Source organism: Zootoca vivipara, chromosome 4 (assembly GCF_965207765.1).
Source record: "Zootoca vivipara chromosome 4, rZooViv2.hap1.1, whole genome shotgun sequence".
NCBI lineage: Eukaryota > Metazoa > Chordata > Lepidosauria > Squamata > Lacertidae > Zootoca > Zootoca vivipara.
Window position 1 is genome coordinate 73,518,683 of NC_142587.1, and position 16,773 is coordinate 73,535,455.

General features: G+C 42.0%; 1 protein-coding gene across 2 annotated transcripts in view; it reads right to left on the reverse strand.

Moving 5' to 3' along the window:
* The window catches only part of LSAMP (limbic system associated membrane protein), a 440,854-nt gene that overhangs the window by 31,557 nt on the left and 392,524 nt on the right, over positions 1–16,773 (reverse strand). For both annotated transcript variants that reach the window (XM_088668209.1, XM_035114576.3), the window contains exons 5-6: positions 12,434–12,554; positions 11,313–11,461 (exon numbers count right to left, since the gene is read on the reverse strand). In XM_088668209.1, coding sequence (XP_088524335.1) covers positions 11,313–11,461; positions 12,434–12,554 — 270 coding nt within the window. The remainder of the gene's footprint in view (positions 1–11,312; positions 11,462–12,433; positions 12,555–16,773) is intronic.

The window sequence follows — 16,773 nt, forward strand, 5'->3', positions numbered from 1 at the left end:
ACTGTGTTGCCTCCACCATCGTTCTGGCTTGTGTGGGGAGACATTTGCCCAAGATTTTGGTTTAGAACTGAAATGGGAGGCATGGGAAACTTCTCTACACATTGAAACACACAGCACTTTTAGCAGAAGAATGTGCACTCTAAAAATACCTTTGCTCTGGCATCTAAAAAGATCAAAATAGCTTTATTAGACAGTAAACAAGTTTTTGTTAGGTAATCCGCAGTGGCTTGCATCCCAGGCAATGCAATAGCGACAGCCTTTTCTATATCTATCTGGCTGCTGTTGCCTGTGGTGACTACATAACGCTAATAGGTTAATGGTGACAAAATAGTAAATCATTGCACAGGGTATTTTATGAAAATGCTGCTTTACAATGAGAATGGTTTGCCTTTAATAGCAAAGACCCATACTAATAAAGTTTAAAAAATCAGAAATGATTCAAATGTGTCCTTGTAACGCCCATGTGGTCAGGAAATCCTAATTCATATTAAACACAACAAAACAAGTGCCACAGCCTAAGGCTTTAAGAGCAAGGGTGATAGGATCAAAATTTTAGAGGAGCGCATTCATGTCTGAGAAAAGAAGCCATGTCTACACAGTTTAGGGATTCGATAATATTTTTCCTGAGGCTCTATCAAGAGGTGAATTGTAAAGGCAGAGCGAACAGTTAGTAAAGCACCAATACCTGTGCTAATTGCCCATGGCAAAGAAACTGCTGGGAACATTTGGCAGAGAAATAAGGTTCTACATATTAAAATTATAGATTTGCTCAATAATCCAGGATGCACTGAAGGTAGACTAGGATGTAGCTTATGTGAATCAAAATCGAATGCTTGAGCATTAATTCAAGCATGGAATAAATCACACTGACACATTATACATGCAAGATAAAGTGCTATTAAAACTTTAGAGGTTAAAGTTTTGATCATGTGGGTACAAATATATATTTCTCTGCTGATATTTTCATTTGGAACTGTAGAATTTTAGAATGGGAAGGGGCCCAAATCTAGTCGTCTAGTCCAATCCCCTGCAATGCCTCAATCCAGAGAATCCTATGCATGTTACTTCTAAGTCCCAGTGTTCAATATGTTTTAAAGTAAGAGTGTGCCCTTGAAGTATAGTTTTAAGCAGGAATACTCCTGACCTCAATGGGATTTACTCCCTGGTAAGTGTGATTAGGACTGTAGCTTTATCCTTAGGCAGGAATGAAGTGGGACCAATATATTCTTTACCTGATAAAACCACAAATATATATGAAAAAATCTGGGTTAATTGCCAAAGCTTTAAGGTCAGCTTTGGGGGCTCAGCTCTGCCTCATTATCAGATGGATATTTAACAAGGGGCAAGGCCTTCTCAGTGGTGCCATCTAAACTGCTTCTCAGGTATGTTCTGAGTATATTACTTTTTTTCAGCAAGGAAATTTTAATATTCAACTTGTCCTGCTGTGAGATAATTATTTCAGGTAAACTTTTTATTTAGCTTTTAAACTTGAAGCTACTTTGGGTGGATACATACATATATCTGGATGCAAACAAATACAACCAAATGATAACTATGAACAAAGCATTCCTTATATGTGTTGCGTGTGCATGTTTTTAAGGCACACACAATGTGGGCGATTAATTTAAATACTGTACAACTCTTTGTTTTCAATAAAACCTAAATTTAATTAATTTAGAGATGTTGAACACAAACCCAAAGCAGCCCTTTAAAGATGCTATTCTTGCATCTGTGCACATTTTCATTCCTGCTTCACATGATAATCATATTTATTTGATTTATTTTTAGACTGATTGTTTGCAAATGGCCTACTTTATTGCTTTTCTTCAACTTTATGGCAAATAAATATACAGGATTTAATTTAATGGTACATTGTTTTTTATCTGCTTTCCTTTAATTGTATTTGTAGATTTGCCTCAGTTTACCCAGTTGTAGCCAGTGGCTACAATGTTCTAACCGTTTTAGTCTCCCCATGAAAATGTGTGGATTCCCTTTGAACAAACGACAACAAGCAAGTGACAATACCAACAGGTTGTATGCCCACTTCCTTTTGATTAATAATCTGCTGCATTGCAGATGTGGGAAACATCATTATGCTGCCAGAAGTTTAGCAGGTAGGTGGTCCTAGTCATATGTCAAAGTTGGCCTGCCCACTAGGCCCAAAGGGTTTCCCACACCTGCTGTATTGTCTGTGAGGGTTTGTTGTTGTTGTTCTGGAACCAAGTTGCCCTTGCAGACCAGCGATTCTCAAAAATTATGTTGCAAACTGGCCTGAGATCTATGGATGAAGGGTGGGATACAAATTCAATAAATAAATAAATATCAATGGCGCAGAGAGTGGAAATAAGTGCTTCCATTTCTATTAAGCCTATTGGATACCATTGTCACTGGGTGTCTTCCAATAATAAAATCACACACACCAGTGCTCTGTGGGAGCCTCGGGGTGCTTTTTCAAAGACCTACCTTGCACCTGGATCACCAAGAAGCTGAGTGAACAGCAGAGCTGTTGAAGCTACCGGAGGCTGATATTTTTTTGATTGGTGACCTTCAATTTGAATGTGCCAGTATATCACATACAAGTGGTGTGTTTTCATTTCAATATCTCCTGCTATTCATTCGGCATGTAGGGCAGGCCCAAGAAAAACCATCCTCATTGCAAGAGAGCATATTCCACGTACAGAATTCAAGTGAACAGGCAGACAAACTGTACCTCAACATTGCCAATGGGACAGTGTCTTCTACTGCACATGAAGGCAGCAGACCAACTTGGGGAAAGCAGAGGAAATCATAGTCCCCAACACCTTGCTGTCACTCCCTGAGACTGCTTCTGCATTGCTGCCTGGACAACCACCTCACTCTGCGTAATGGTAAAGTGATGCAGTGATACACCAGAGCATTCAAACAAATTGTTACTATTTGGGGAGGGGGGATCATCCCATGCTGACTTCTTCACTTTAGGTTTGAAGCTGGTGGATTCAAGATGACATAGTCTTCTCATTGGCTCATACCAGCTCAGAATACCCATTGGGGTCAGTCCTTTGAAAAAGTCCTCAACTCAGTCTCTTCCTCCATGAGAAATATTTACAATGTCGGGTATAGAAGGTTAGCCTAGAAGCCTCCTCTCTGGCAGGTCAGCTTTCCATGTGAAGTGGGCTTGTAACTGGGTGACTTTTTTCATCTTTCAGATCAACCATCTCCCATATGCATTCTGAGGTGACACTTGTCTGTGAGGGGCTATACTACATGGGTCTATACAGGTTTTCTGAAGAACAAATGAAAAATCTCTAATGTGCTGAATTGTTAAAAGATTCAGGTGACCTAAGTTTAAAAGACCAATGGCTTAAGAGTTGAACAGCTGAGTTTGCTAGCAATGGGCATAGCTGCCAAGTTATCCCTTTTTTAAAGGGATTTTCCCTTATGCTGAATAGGCTTCCTCGCGAGAAAAGGGAAAACTTGGCAGCTATGGCAATGGGGTGCATAGATATAAGGGCAGGAGCAACCAGAATGTAGACATGCTTATTTTTATACAACAAGTAAACTATTTCCTCTTCCCTGGTTCATCCTACTTATTGAATTGATGGAGAATGACCCAGCTTAAGAGCTACTGTGACACAAAACATATACTGACCTGGAAAAGGATTGGGGAGTGTGGGTAATATTTTCTCTAAGGAGTGAGAAAAACAACAAAACAAAACAATAAGCAACATGCACTTTCCACATTCAGCAAGCAACAGTTACAAACCTGGAGTGCTTCCCAACCTGAAATTGCTTTGATTCAAAAGAACATTTGCTCTACCCAAAGCACCTAAGTGTGTGATGAGGCAGGGAGGAACCATCTGAAGGAGACACAAAGCTGAATAAGCAATATACAGAATATAAAGGGAATTATGGTGCCTTCTGTGAGGGAACTTGAGTGCCATGATTTCACTATCTAAATATCACCACAAGATCCCAATACACAGTTCTTTTACCTAGTAATATTTTGCCTAGTTTGCTTTGCTGTTAAATTTGTATTGTTAATAAGTCTGGTTAACTATGCTGAACTGCAAGCAGGAAAGACATTCTAGACACTTTCTACTCTGTATATACAGCCCATGTTCAAGAATCAATGGTGGCATCTCCTTTGTACAAACTCAATTGCATTATATGTCTTGATTTATCTCTAAACCCTTTTGTCTCATGACAGAATCTCCAAAGTACCAATGAAAATTGTGGATTTCATGGACAATGTTGCAGCATTTCCTAGTCGGCTTCCAAAATAAATGACTTAAGGGACCACCCTCCCTCTCTTAAGAGGAGAGATCTTGATTAAATGACAAACATCACCACCAAAGAGTCTGTTATACAAATGACTCCCAGGCATATAGCATGTTTGGGTATAATCTGCAGAAGCTTGGTTTACATCTTCATTCAGGGATAAGAAGAGGGGAAAGGAAGAAATTATTGTCCAGAAATCAGTGGCAGAGCCAGGGTGAACTAACCAGAGACTGGCCACAAGGCTGAAGCATATGTGTAATCTATCTCAATGTAGGGCTTTGAATTACTAAATTCATTTATTTAATTCCATTTATTAATCCCTCCCTATGAAGCATCTCAAATTCCCAGTGATACCATCGGATTTGGTAGTACAACAGAATCCAGTCCCCAACTCACCTCTATCTGGCATCCCTTCACTTATGCCAGTTCTACTTGATGATAATGGCAGGGCACCAACCAAGTCATTCTGGAGGCCACTTTGCAATATCATCGATGTACTGCTGTACTGGAACAGCAGCTTTGAAAATATACTTTGTCAGGACATCCGAGTATATACTCAGTTGCCTTGGAAAACTACATCTCCCAGACTCCTTGGTACTTAGAACATTGCAGCATTCTTGGTGCCAGGGAGGGATGCCTCACAGTTGTCAAAGGGCGAGGTTAAAAGCATTCACCAAAAACTGCACAGAGAAGATGGCAGGCGGCTGTACAAAAACTGCAAGCTCTAGGCAGAAGCATAGCTAGGAATGACAACATATGCTGGATGTCCCCTCTGAGCTTATGGGAGCTTCATGAAGCTCATCACAGGTTAAAGCATTTCCTGGCAGATCTCTCAAGGAGTCAGCCAGTCATTATTTGCTTATAAACCTCTTCAGGCACCAATGGCGCAACGCTCCTTAGGCAGAGCACACCGTGCTATTACAACCCGACTTGTCGTGGAAGCTCTATAAGCCAATCAGGCTACAGCAGGTCAAGCACATCCCTGTGACTAATGCACTAACTGCCTTAATGGGAGTGTTTGATGTCACAGTAGGTGCTGGAAGATATTGTCTTTTCGCTTGGAAAAATACACAGCCAGGCTGGAACTTAGTGTTTATGTAGCAATGGGGGCCTATTGTTCGGGGAAAACAGTCAGCTTCAGTGACAGGATTTCCTTGTTATTTAGTGCGTTTAAATAACATAAGCCCATTACCTTTCCCTCGCACAGTTGGCAAGACACTTCTTCACAAGTGGTTATTCTGAAGCGTTCTGGCCTCATTATTACATTGCTTTGTACAAAACGGCAGTACCTTTCCCTGGCCTGCTGTGCAACACCCTTCTTACTCCACCCCATTCCTGCCCTAATAATTCCACCTCGCCTTGTTACTCTCTGTGATACTATAGCTCTTGAGTAAAATGCTTAAGGCAAGCATGAAATGAAAAGCACACTAGCCACTGGTCTGCTTCACAGTCTGTTCATTAAATCACAACTGAGAGCTGGTCCACATGTTACAACCACAAAGAAAAGGCTGCATGAAATTGCCCCGTGTGGCCTCTGCCTCTGTGGGCCAAGTGAAACTTATGCAGCAAAAGGAGCAGGGAAAAAATTATCCATGCCACATTTTGTAGAAGTTTTGAGAAAAGAACCTGGTTCACTGGATGACTTACTCCCCTCTGAAAACATGCCTTGCAGGGATAGCTGCCATGTGATGTGCCTTTCCACCCGTGCGACTGAAAACTGTGCTCCAATCAATTATTATATGTGCTCCAGTTTTTATGCTGCCAATCAATTATCATTTTAAAGTATTTACAGGCCACGTTCCGTAGTGCAACTCCTTCAAGATGGCTTATGTACCTATCCGATGTTCATATGAAGCTAGTGGGTTGTAAACAATGCTTCCCGTGGTCAGTGTGTGCATGTACAGGAAAGGCTGTGTTATCATGTGGTTCTAAAATGGCGATGCAATGGAGCGTGTGCTTGCTCCTGAGACCTCATACCACCTGCTCAGCCTGTACATTTGCACCAGGATTATATTACGCAGCTATAATCTCCAGGGCTCTCTTCAAAGGAAAGCCGCTTGGTAAAATATGACCTGAATTTCCCACAGCGTTTGCAGCAAATACTGCTAAGTTATATTGATATTAGGTGACTTGAGTGAAAGTGTTTTGGTTGTGTGGATGGGGAGGCAGGATTACACCCACTTGCCTTGCTCCCTCCCTCCATTTGAGGCACATAGGCTGCATTTGCATATAGGACATTTAACATCTGCACAGTCCTGCTGTGACATCTCAGAATTTATTTATCAATAGTTAACTTAATTCAAAATAAGAAAATTGGTTTAGGTATACTGGACACACCAAACCTACACATTTCAATCTGTTCTCAGAAAATTTGGGGGACTTGTTTCCTGAGCCTTGGTTCTATTTTCCACCATTTCTCCCCCACCTCTTTTTGTGATTCAGAGTAAGGCTTGTGAAATGCATGTTTGCCCAAGTTTTCTTCCACCACCAAAGTTTCTGCATGGTTGCGGCTTCTGGTGCAGTTCTATACATGACTACTCAGAGCTTAGTTCTACTGAATTCAGTAGGGCTTTCTCCCATGCAAGTGTGTATAGGATTGCAGCATTGTTTGGGGATTTAATAAATAAAAAATACTCTGTTTTTCTTCAATGCTTTCCAGATCTCAGTCCATTGATGCCACTAAAATTTGATAAATGAACCTACGAGCTGTCAAACAATTGATTGAATTATATACATTGCTGCACATATTGACAGCCAATGCCTCTCAAGGAGACAGGAAGCTGCCTAAAGCAAATGCTTTCTTTCATCTGGTATTCAGGGGAGATACCTCTGATGTGTTGATCACTATATTCTGCAGTGATGATAGCACTTGGGCCTTTCTGATCAATTTCAGGGCATTGTCCTCCGACAGTTTGTTATTACTCCTGTTGCTGTGTGTTTCAATCTTGTTCCTCTCCTGCCTAGCTCTGCTTCATTTCTTTGGGCAAATCCTCCCATTTCTAAATGGCCATAGGAATGACAGGTATAAATCTCAGCTGAGGACAGATATTCCCACCTCCTTTGGGTCCAGTCCCTTACTTCCCAAAGTGCATTTTGCTTTAGGTGGTGTTGCGTATTGAGGCCCACCTCTGCCTTTTTCACGCTTCGCCTGGGATCATCCATCACTTATTTTTGTCCCTTCCTAGGCTGTATTTTCAAATAATTTGCAGGACCCAAGAAAGCCCCGTGCACCCTTTTGCTATGGGCAAAGCCACAAACATTTCACTTTGCCCCTATTCTGCAGTTTCAATCTCGGCTCCTGTCATTTTTCAACCACTACAGAACCTTCTGGCACTGACATTCCATCTGCCTCTCAAAGGAGAGGATATCTTTGAACAAATTTGTTCTCTATTAAAAAGCATGAAAAGTCTCTTACTGATGCTTCAATCCCTTTGATTCCGAAAAAGAAAACCACCCAAAAGGGGAGGGCTGTATCACTTGCTCTAGTTTGTTCTTGGATGTGAGGCCAAGCAGGCTTGGAGGGGTATTTCAAAATGGCTTGTGCTTCCTTTTGCTTCTTTCTGAAGCTTAATGATAGCCAATTATAAACTACCAGGCCTCCAATTATACACTTCTTTAACACAGAAATACTAAGTTTTTCTCATCTTCGTGGACTACATAGGAAATTTGTTCCAGGTCCACCCCCCACCCCCAACTTATCTATAAGTTAGAGAGAAGTGTTCTTCTTTAGTCACAGGAGAAAAGCTACTTTATTTTTTTAAAAAAACCCAAAGATTTACAGTATATACACATTTAATTGCATGCAGAGGGGCTTTGGATGTTATACAGAAATAAAGAGAGTAGGAATTGCAAGTACTCTCTGCTTCCTGTTGCTCTCAGTAGATATTTAATGGCCTGGTTTGCACATAATGCTGCACTATGTCTTATGACATTATGATCTGAAGCCATGGTTTGTTGTTGGTTTGCTTCCACTATGGCTTGGTGTTCTGTGTGAACCCAGCACCCTTCTTTAACCGTGGTTTGTTTGAGCACCCTACCTCAGACAACCAAACTACAAAGGTATGAGGCACCCAAACTTTGAGAGAGTCAAGCCTGGGCTTGTTTGATTGTGGGACAACTCATGATTAACTTGGAGTTTGTTAAAGAAACCATGGCTGTACCTGCAACTTGAGCTTCTGAAGAAAAGCAACACACTGATGTACTTGAGCTTCCTGCTCTCTTTCCATTAGCATAACATCTAAGCCCGTCACATTTGCTAACTTTGATGTGGAGGCACCATCACTAGTGCAGCAGTCCACTAGTCTACTACATTCAGGCCCACGCCAATAATTTTTCGTTGCCATTTCTTTTCAAGAGCTTCCCACATCACCGCCCACATCACTTTTACTATTCCACCACATTTACTGCTTAATCAGCAGAGTGGTGAGAGAAGATGCTGACTAGGAAATAAGCAAAGAGGTGTTGTGGTATGTATTACTAACAGCATTCTGGGCAGTATTTTTTTAAATGTAAAATAATAATAATAATAATAATAATAATAATAATAATAATAATATATTATTTATACCCCACCCATCTCGCTGTGTTTCCCCAGCCATTTTGGGCGGCTTCCAACAAAATATTAAAATACAGCAGTCCTTAGATATTAAAACCTTCCCTAAACAGGGCTGCCTTCAGATGTCTTCTAAAAGTCTCCTTTGACATCTGGTGGGAGGGTGTTCCACAGGGTGGGTGCCACTACTGAGAAGGCCCCCTGCCTGGTTCCCTGTAACTTCACTTCTCGCAATGAGGGAACCGCCAGAAGGCCCTTGGCGCTGGACCTCAGTCTCCGGGCAGAATGATGGGGGTGGAGACGCTCCTCAAGGGCAGCATTCAAGACTCTGCTAAGGCGATTATTCTATCAGTGTAAGCGTTTCTCCCCTCTCCTAACCCTACACCCCATTCTGGGGATTCTTCCAACCCTCCTGAGCAGAATAGGTGTTGTCCAGATGGAGGAAAGTGCCATTGTGCTAACTGATCTAGACGGCTCATCTAGAAGTCTCTCTCTATTAGCCTTTCCCAACCTGGTGTACTTCAGGCATTTTGGACTACAATTCGCGTAATCCCTAACCATTAACTATGCTGGTTGTGGGTGATGGGAATTATACTCTAAAATATTTGGAGGGCAACAGGTTGGTTTTTTCTTTTTTAATCCTAGATAAAAAACTGAGAAAATAATATTTTTTTTAAAAAGTAGATCACCATGGATTTCCTTTTACTTATTCTTTGGGTCTATACTACTGGCTTCCTATAAAACCCTGGGCTTGGCCCTAACATGCATCACAGCCCAGTTTGTCCATCTGTAATAAAAGTATCAACAACATCCATCCATCTCCTAGCCATTTATATTTTTCATTTTCCGTAATATCTTATATCATCACAGGTGAGTAGGTCAGAGCTATAGCAGGTCAAATTATTTGTGTTAACTGAGTTTGCCCGCAGGGATATTTCAAATCAATGAAGACCTTATAAAGAAACTGCTGATAGAAAAATAATAATAATAGCCCCCAACTCCATATATAATGTCCAGGGGAGATTATGGACTGAACTTTAGAAATTTATTACAGAGAAGTAAACCTTGGATATGTCAGGTCTGATCTGAAGGTTTGATTAGATTTCCTGGAAACAACTGCAAAGCTAGGTCGTGTTTAGATAGGAAATCATGGTGATTCCTTTTTCTTTTAGTCAAATTAATAAAGAATTAAGAGAAGAAAAATGATTATAAAATAGAATCCAGCAAAGGGTGTTTGTGTGGGGAGTGAATAATCCAGCTGATTTCTTAGCCTAATTATTCTCTTTAAAAATAATAATTTGGAAGATATGATTCTGCACCTAAAACCAGAATTTGCTCTCAGAATGAATCTCTTATAGTCTCACAGCCTTTTCTACACACGAATTATTGATTGGATTTAATATTATCTGATGTTGTTCTATAACACAACTGAAATGCCATTTTTATGGTTTGCATGTTGGGCTAATAGAAAGTTTAAATGCAGGGGTACTGTTCAACATTAGGAATGACCTACAGTTAGTAATTTTGTGTACAAAAACACATTCAGCTGTAGTTAGTTAGCACAGACTTCCTCACCTTTGCCTTATATTCAACAGGACTGGCCCAAGACATTTTGGCACCTGAGGTGAACCACAAAATGTAGCCTCCCCTCCCTGCCAAGGAAGAAGGGGTGAGTGATCTACACTAGGAACAAGGGGGAAATAAAGATCTACATCAAGATCTGCTCACCTTGCCTCATATGTGGGCCGGCCCTGAGATTTAGTATCATCTCTTCTCATAGTCTCTGAAAACAGTCATGTCCTTTCAAGTCATTTTTTTCAGTTCTGTTTCTACTTTGTGACCTTATTGCCCTTTCAGTTTCTCATTTCTACACTTTTTCCAGCCTCCCCTTTCTTTCTCCCACTTGCTAACCTCCATCGTCTTACCAAGTGTCCAAAAGGGCTTTTTATTGTTTTGGCCACACGGTGGTCTGGTACCAATTTTCTCTTTAAATGGATTATGATGGTGGTTTTTCCCATGTTCTATGATGAACAAGGACAGAGCAGCTTGCCTTTCCTTACAGTCATTTACATTGGATTTCAAGTACGAATGTGGCCATGTCTTTTACTGTAATGGTAAGGAAATTCACAGAGGAAAAGTCTCCATGCCTCCTCCCCAGTTCAGCCACCTGTGCCCCTGGGAAAGGGGTCTACAGAAGGTCAGACCCCACACCCAAACAGTGTAGACCACGGCATGAGAAGCTGCCAGGGGAGTAGTAAATCAATTCATATTTGGCAGTGGCTTGCCATGTTTGGGGGTGATTCTTTAGTAGCTCCCCACACCATATCCTAAGTTGTTCAAGAGGAGCTCCTGGTCCTCTGGAGAGATTTTTCATGGGGTGAATGGGTGGAAGAAGGACGGTACAGGAAACTTTATTTAAATAAAGGAAATCCTTATCTTACTGCAAAATGTGCATTTTTTAAAAAACCCCACTATGACTTCTTCTTCCCTCTTCCATACTTACTGTAGAGAAATAGGCTAGCATTTGTGATTCCCAGTTTGTTGGTAGCCACACAAGTGTAGTTGCCATAATGTTCTTCAGTGACGTTGGCCACTGTTAGGAAAGATTGGCTCCCTGTGCTCCTGATCTCCAGACCATTGGCATTATTTATCCTGAGAACCAAGAAAAGCAATTGGTAAATACAGTAATGGTACACAGTCACTCGTGTGCTACTCACATGCTAAGAGAAAAGAATGAAACTATATAGAGACTGGAAGGCAGACATGTAAATAAACAGAGAGGGAGGGAGACTGGGATCAAAGATGAACAGGAGATAAGGGTGGGGACATAAGAATAAAGAATTAGATAGAAAAGGGAGAGGGAGGGAGTTATAGGTTTTCAAGTAGATTTTCAAGTACTGTACTGTAGTTCATAAATAATAAATACTACTCTTGTTTCTGCCACTTTGTTATCTAAATTAGACTCCAAGCCCTTCAGCAGGACTTGCATTTTACGTGCTTTGTGCTTGGTTTATTTGTATTTTAAGCTCTTCACAAATCATAATTATTAATACTTGCATGAAGACAAAAAAAGCTTTGAAAAAGCTAAAAGTGGAAGAAGACAAGGGAAGCAAGAAATAGAACTGAGATAAATGCAAGCAGCTTCACCACAGAGTTGATCAACAGACAGTGTGGCTCTTGTATGGACTGTGTACTTTGCAGCTGTAAGAATGGGATGACTGCAAGTTGAATTTCTATTTGAATCACCACTGACTTTGGACAGAGTTGTAGGAGACTTTGTAGTATACTCTGAGTAAACCTACACATTGCCTTCCGTCACGTGTCTTCAAATGCGATGTTGCGTCTCCTTGATAAATTTGGTTGTGAGTGGCATATCCAGTGCAGAAAGGGTAGGTTCATGGGTGGGCCCTTAAACACCCATTTTCTCCCCCCTTTCCCTCCCACAACACTGTGTTTTGTTGTGTTCAGTGAATTAACGGCACTATCTTCTTAAGCAAAATCCATTTTAATATGTAGGTTGTAAAACACTGGTTGTAGAGAGAACAAGGGGGCTTTAGGTTTCTTCCTTCCTTTCACTAGACATCAGAGATAACATATGAAAAAATATATAAGCAGTATAATTACCTAGTATCATCTCTGTACCACTCAAAATCAGGTGTAGGAACAGCAGAGGCTGCACACTTAAGTGAAACTGGTCGTCCGGTAGCAGATTCATTGCTCTTGGATTCCGTGATAGTTGGGGGGTCTGCAGGAGAGAAAGACTTTATGGAGCCATGACGGGAGGAACAAAGCCATTCAAAGCAGTAGATACCCAAGCTTATCTGCACTTTTGCATGAAACAGAGAGACCCATTGAATGGAAGGTGACATTAAGGTTGCAAAAAAAAATGACCAAAGTGAAGGAAACAAGCAATTACGGGCCACTCACCTGTTACAAGGGGATAAAAGCAGCAATGGAAATGAAAGGGAGAAGATTCAGATGGGTGAATGTTGCAGACAAGCTGAGCTGGTTGCAGCAGCTGAGGAATCACAAGTGTGGTTTACTCCTTCCCATCTCTGAGGCCCCTCTTGCTATCCTGACACTTGTGTCCTTGGTGGAACATGCCACACATGCACCTTACCTCCAATGACTGCTTCATGTGTATCAAAGTGTCCAGCCATAGTTGTAGGACTATCTCTGCCAACCTGGTGTCCTCCATAGCTCCCCCCCCTACAATTCCCAGCAACTCCAATCAGTATGCTGTATGCTGATTGCGACTGATGGGAGTTGTAGTCATCTAAAACATCTGAGGGATACAAGTCTGACCAAGGCTGATGTAGGATATTACTTCAGGGTGTTTCCTCCTTTGCTATCAACAGTACCGCCACCATTTCTGTGGTTGAGGCTGTCAAGAGGCTGTTTTTACTGAGTTTGCAGAAATAAGCTGTTATGATTTTGAGAGGAAAGGGATCAGATCCCTTTGGAAAAAGGAAATGTGTCCTTATACACAAAAGCGGTGGTTGTGGGGAATATAATATGCCCTGTTTAGTTAGCACAAAATCTTTATTTCAGGAACTCGACCTTGCTATGAAACGGTCACCGAGACCTAGGGATAAAGAAGGCAGACACCAGGAGAAGTGCCGGGTGTTTTTGTCAAAACCTCACTGTGCGAATGTGTTTTCGTCGGCAGTAAATCTCTTTGCCATCTGCAGCGAGACAAACCATTTCCGCTCCATTGGACCCCACACACGAGATGAGTCATGAAATGAACAAATACCTTTCTACAGACCTGAAAGCTACACCACCAGGCCTAGCAATGCTTTGTATTCCTGTTCCCTGCCAAGGAGCTGACTCTCTCACTTTCAGCAGCATTCTTCATATTAGCCACGCTCCACAACACTTTAAGAGAGACATTCTAGGCAGGCCCATGGCCAGTTCCATTGGCTTTAATCCCGATCGCCCATCGCCCTGTCTAAGGGACTCCAGGCCAACTGATTTCAGTTGCTAAGAAAAACAGCAGTTCCCCTTCACTGAGAAGGTATTGCGATGGAAGTTGCAATAGTCTGGCCGGATCTGAAAGAGGCCAGTATTTACTTGCTATTTATTTATGTTGTTATGTTTTTGGAGGAGGAACAGGTGACTAAAATACAAAAATAGCTGCTGTTCTGACTTTTACCCCTAGCTCCTTTTCTCTTAGTATACCATCTGATACGAAGAACGAAAATCCTACATGCACACTGACTTGTGAATAAGCTCCGCTAAACTCAATGGGCTTACTTCCAAGAAATCGTACATAAGGACAGGCTGCATGAAAGATATATGCTGCTTCTTAAGAATATTGATACCTTAAATGAAGGGCAAGTGATTGTGAAGGACAAGGATGGCAGAAGGAGATTCCTCTGCTCCACGTCCCTAATTGGGATGCAGATTTAGCTGTGGCAGCCCCACAGATTTGGGAAGTTTCTCAATTTGTTCCACAGTATCATATCTGGGCATGCTGTTTTGTCCACCAAGCCCCAAAGATTCTATAGGTTGAACCTGAAGCCTTCTATGTCATAGGTGCCAACTTCCTGGGGCCCTGGGTGCCCAAGCACCCACCAAATTCCCCACGAAGGGGCCAGCCACCCACAAATTTTGGTGCCAGGACCATGCATGCTGCATGGCACCCACGGCCCTGGGCACCCACGATCGCGGAGCCAAGCTGGCACTCCTGTTCTGTGTGCAAATCACATGCTCCAACACTGAGCTGTTTTTCCTCTCTGCCCTTTTCATACTTAGAATCATAGAATTCCAGGCACAATTCTCAGTACGTTTCCGGGCACAATTCGAAGTGTTGGTGCTGACCTTTAAAGCCCTAAATGGCCTCGGTCCAGTATACCTGAAGGAGTGTCTCTACCTCCATCGTTCTGCCCGGACACTGAGGTCCAGCAATGAGGGCCTACCTCGCTGCGAGAAGCCAAGTTACAGGGAACCAGGCAAAGGGCCTTCTCGGTAGTGGCACCCACCCTGTGGAACACCCTCCCACCAGATGTCAAAGAGAAAAACAACTACCAGACTTTTAGAAGACATCTGAAGGCAGCCTTGTTTAGGGAAGCTTTTAATGTTTGATGGACTATGTATTTTAATATTTTGTTGGAAGCCGCCCAAAGTGGCTGGGGAAACCCAGCCAGATGGGCGGGGTAGAAATAAATAAATAAATAAATAAATAATAAATATAGAATCAAAGAATTATAGAGTTGGAAGGGACCCCGAGGGTCATCTAGTTCAAACCCCCTGCAATATAGGAATCTTACCTAGATCATAAATTTATTTACATATTTACTAAATTTGTATATCACCCTTCATCCTTGCCATCCCTCCTGCTATATCTTTTCTTTTAGGTGGGGTAATAAACAAAATTTAAACAATATTTCAAGGGTCGAGGAATTGTGCAGCTATATAATCTGATACAAATTATGCCTCCTATGCCCCCTAAAGGCTGATATTCAAAAGTGCACTGTGAAGAAAGAGTTTAGCCCTGCTCGGCCAACTAAAACAGGGAATAGTTAATGCATGGAGAGAAGGGACTGGCTTGCCCCACTGTTCTCATCCAGGCATTGATTTTGCTTTTTGGGGCTATAGCATACATGGGAAGGGTGCAGTTGAAGCACAAACTCATATTAATGTTCCATCTATAGCATCTCAGTGGATACTGGATGACACCCCCCTTTTCTCAAAGGTGGCAAATAAGACAACACCTGTTCAATACAAAATCTTCTAAACAACATTGCCCTATTACAAGGGTAGTCAGATTTGTAGCTGCAACAGATAGATGCAAGAAAAATATATTCAAGTCAACTTTTTTAGCTGTCGGAGAAACACATTGATTTAAACATATGTTTACTCTGTGCCAGGGATGATTGTGGAAGTCAGTTTCTGTAAATTCCAATGTGAACTGACCTGATCTGCAGGTCCCAGAATAATGTGTGCCTTGGATTGTAATTATCCTCAGGTTTCTGTTCTTCTCTGAATTTTGCAATACAGCTGTCTGTTCAAAATGTGCTAAGATGTGCATTGTAGGTTTAAATACATTTAGAAATGCATATATTGAAATAAAACACATATTTAAATATGTATTTTGTGATTAGTCAGATATTTAGAGATTTAGTTATGGGCTTGCCGATCAGAAGGTTGGGGTTCGAATCCCTGTGACGGGGTGAGCTCCTGTTGCTTGGTCCCAGCTCCTGCCAACCTAGCAGTTCGAAAGCACGTCAAAGTGCAAGTAGATAAATAGGTACCGCTCCGGAAGGAAGGTAGGGGCATTTCCATGCGCTGCTCTGGTTTCGCCAGAAGCGGCTTAGTCATGCTAGCCACATGACCCGGAAAAACTGTCTGCGGACAAACGCCAGCTCCCTCAGCCAGTAAAGCGAGATGAGCACCACAACCCCAGAGTCATTCGCGACTGGACTTAACTGTCAGGGGTCCTTTACCTTTACTGTAATTTCAATCTGTAACTTTGTTTCTTATGACTTGAATGGCATGCGAATGATGGTTTCTATAAAGGTAAAGGGACCCCTGACCATTAAGTCCACACGTGACCGACTCTGGGGTTGCGGCGCTCATCTTGTGTTATTGGCCGAGGGAGCCGGCATACAGCTTCCAGGTCATGTGGCCAGCATGACAAAGCTGCTTCTGATGAATCAGAGCAGCACACGGAAACACCGTTTACCTTCCCACTGTAGTGGTACCTATTTATCTACTTGCACTTTGACATGCTTTCGAACTGCTAGGTTGGCAGGAGCAGGGACCGAGCAATGGAAGCTCACCCTGTTGCGGGGATTCGAACTGCCAACCTTCTGATCAGGAAGCCCTAGGCTCTGTGGTTTAACCCACAGCGCCACCTGGTTTCTACCGGTATATAAGGACATTAATTGCAGGGTTTTTTTAAAACCTCTTTTTGAAATTCTTTATGGTCTTAAAACTGCCGTTTTCATTACTACAACACA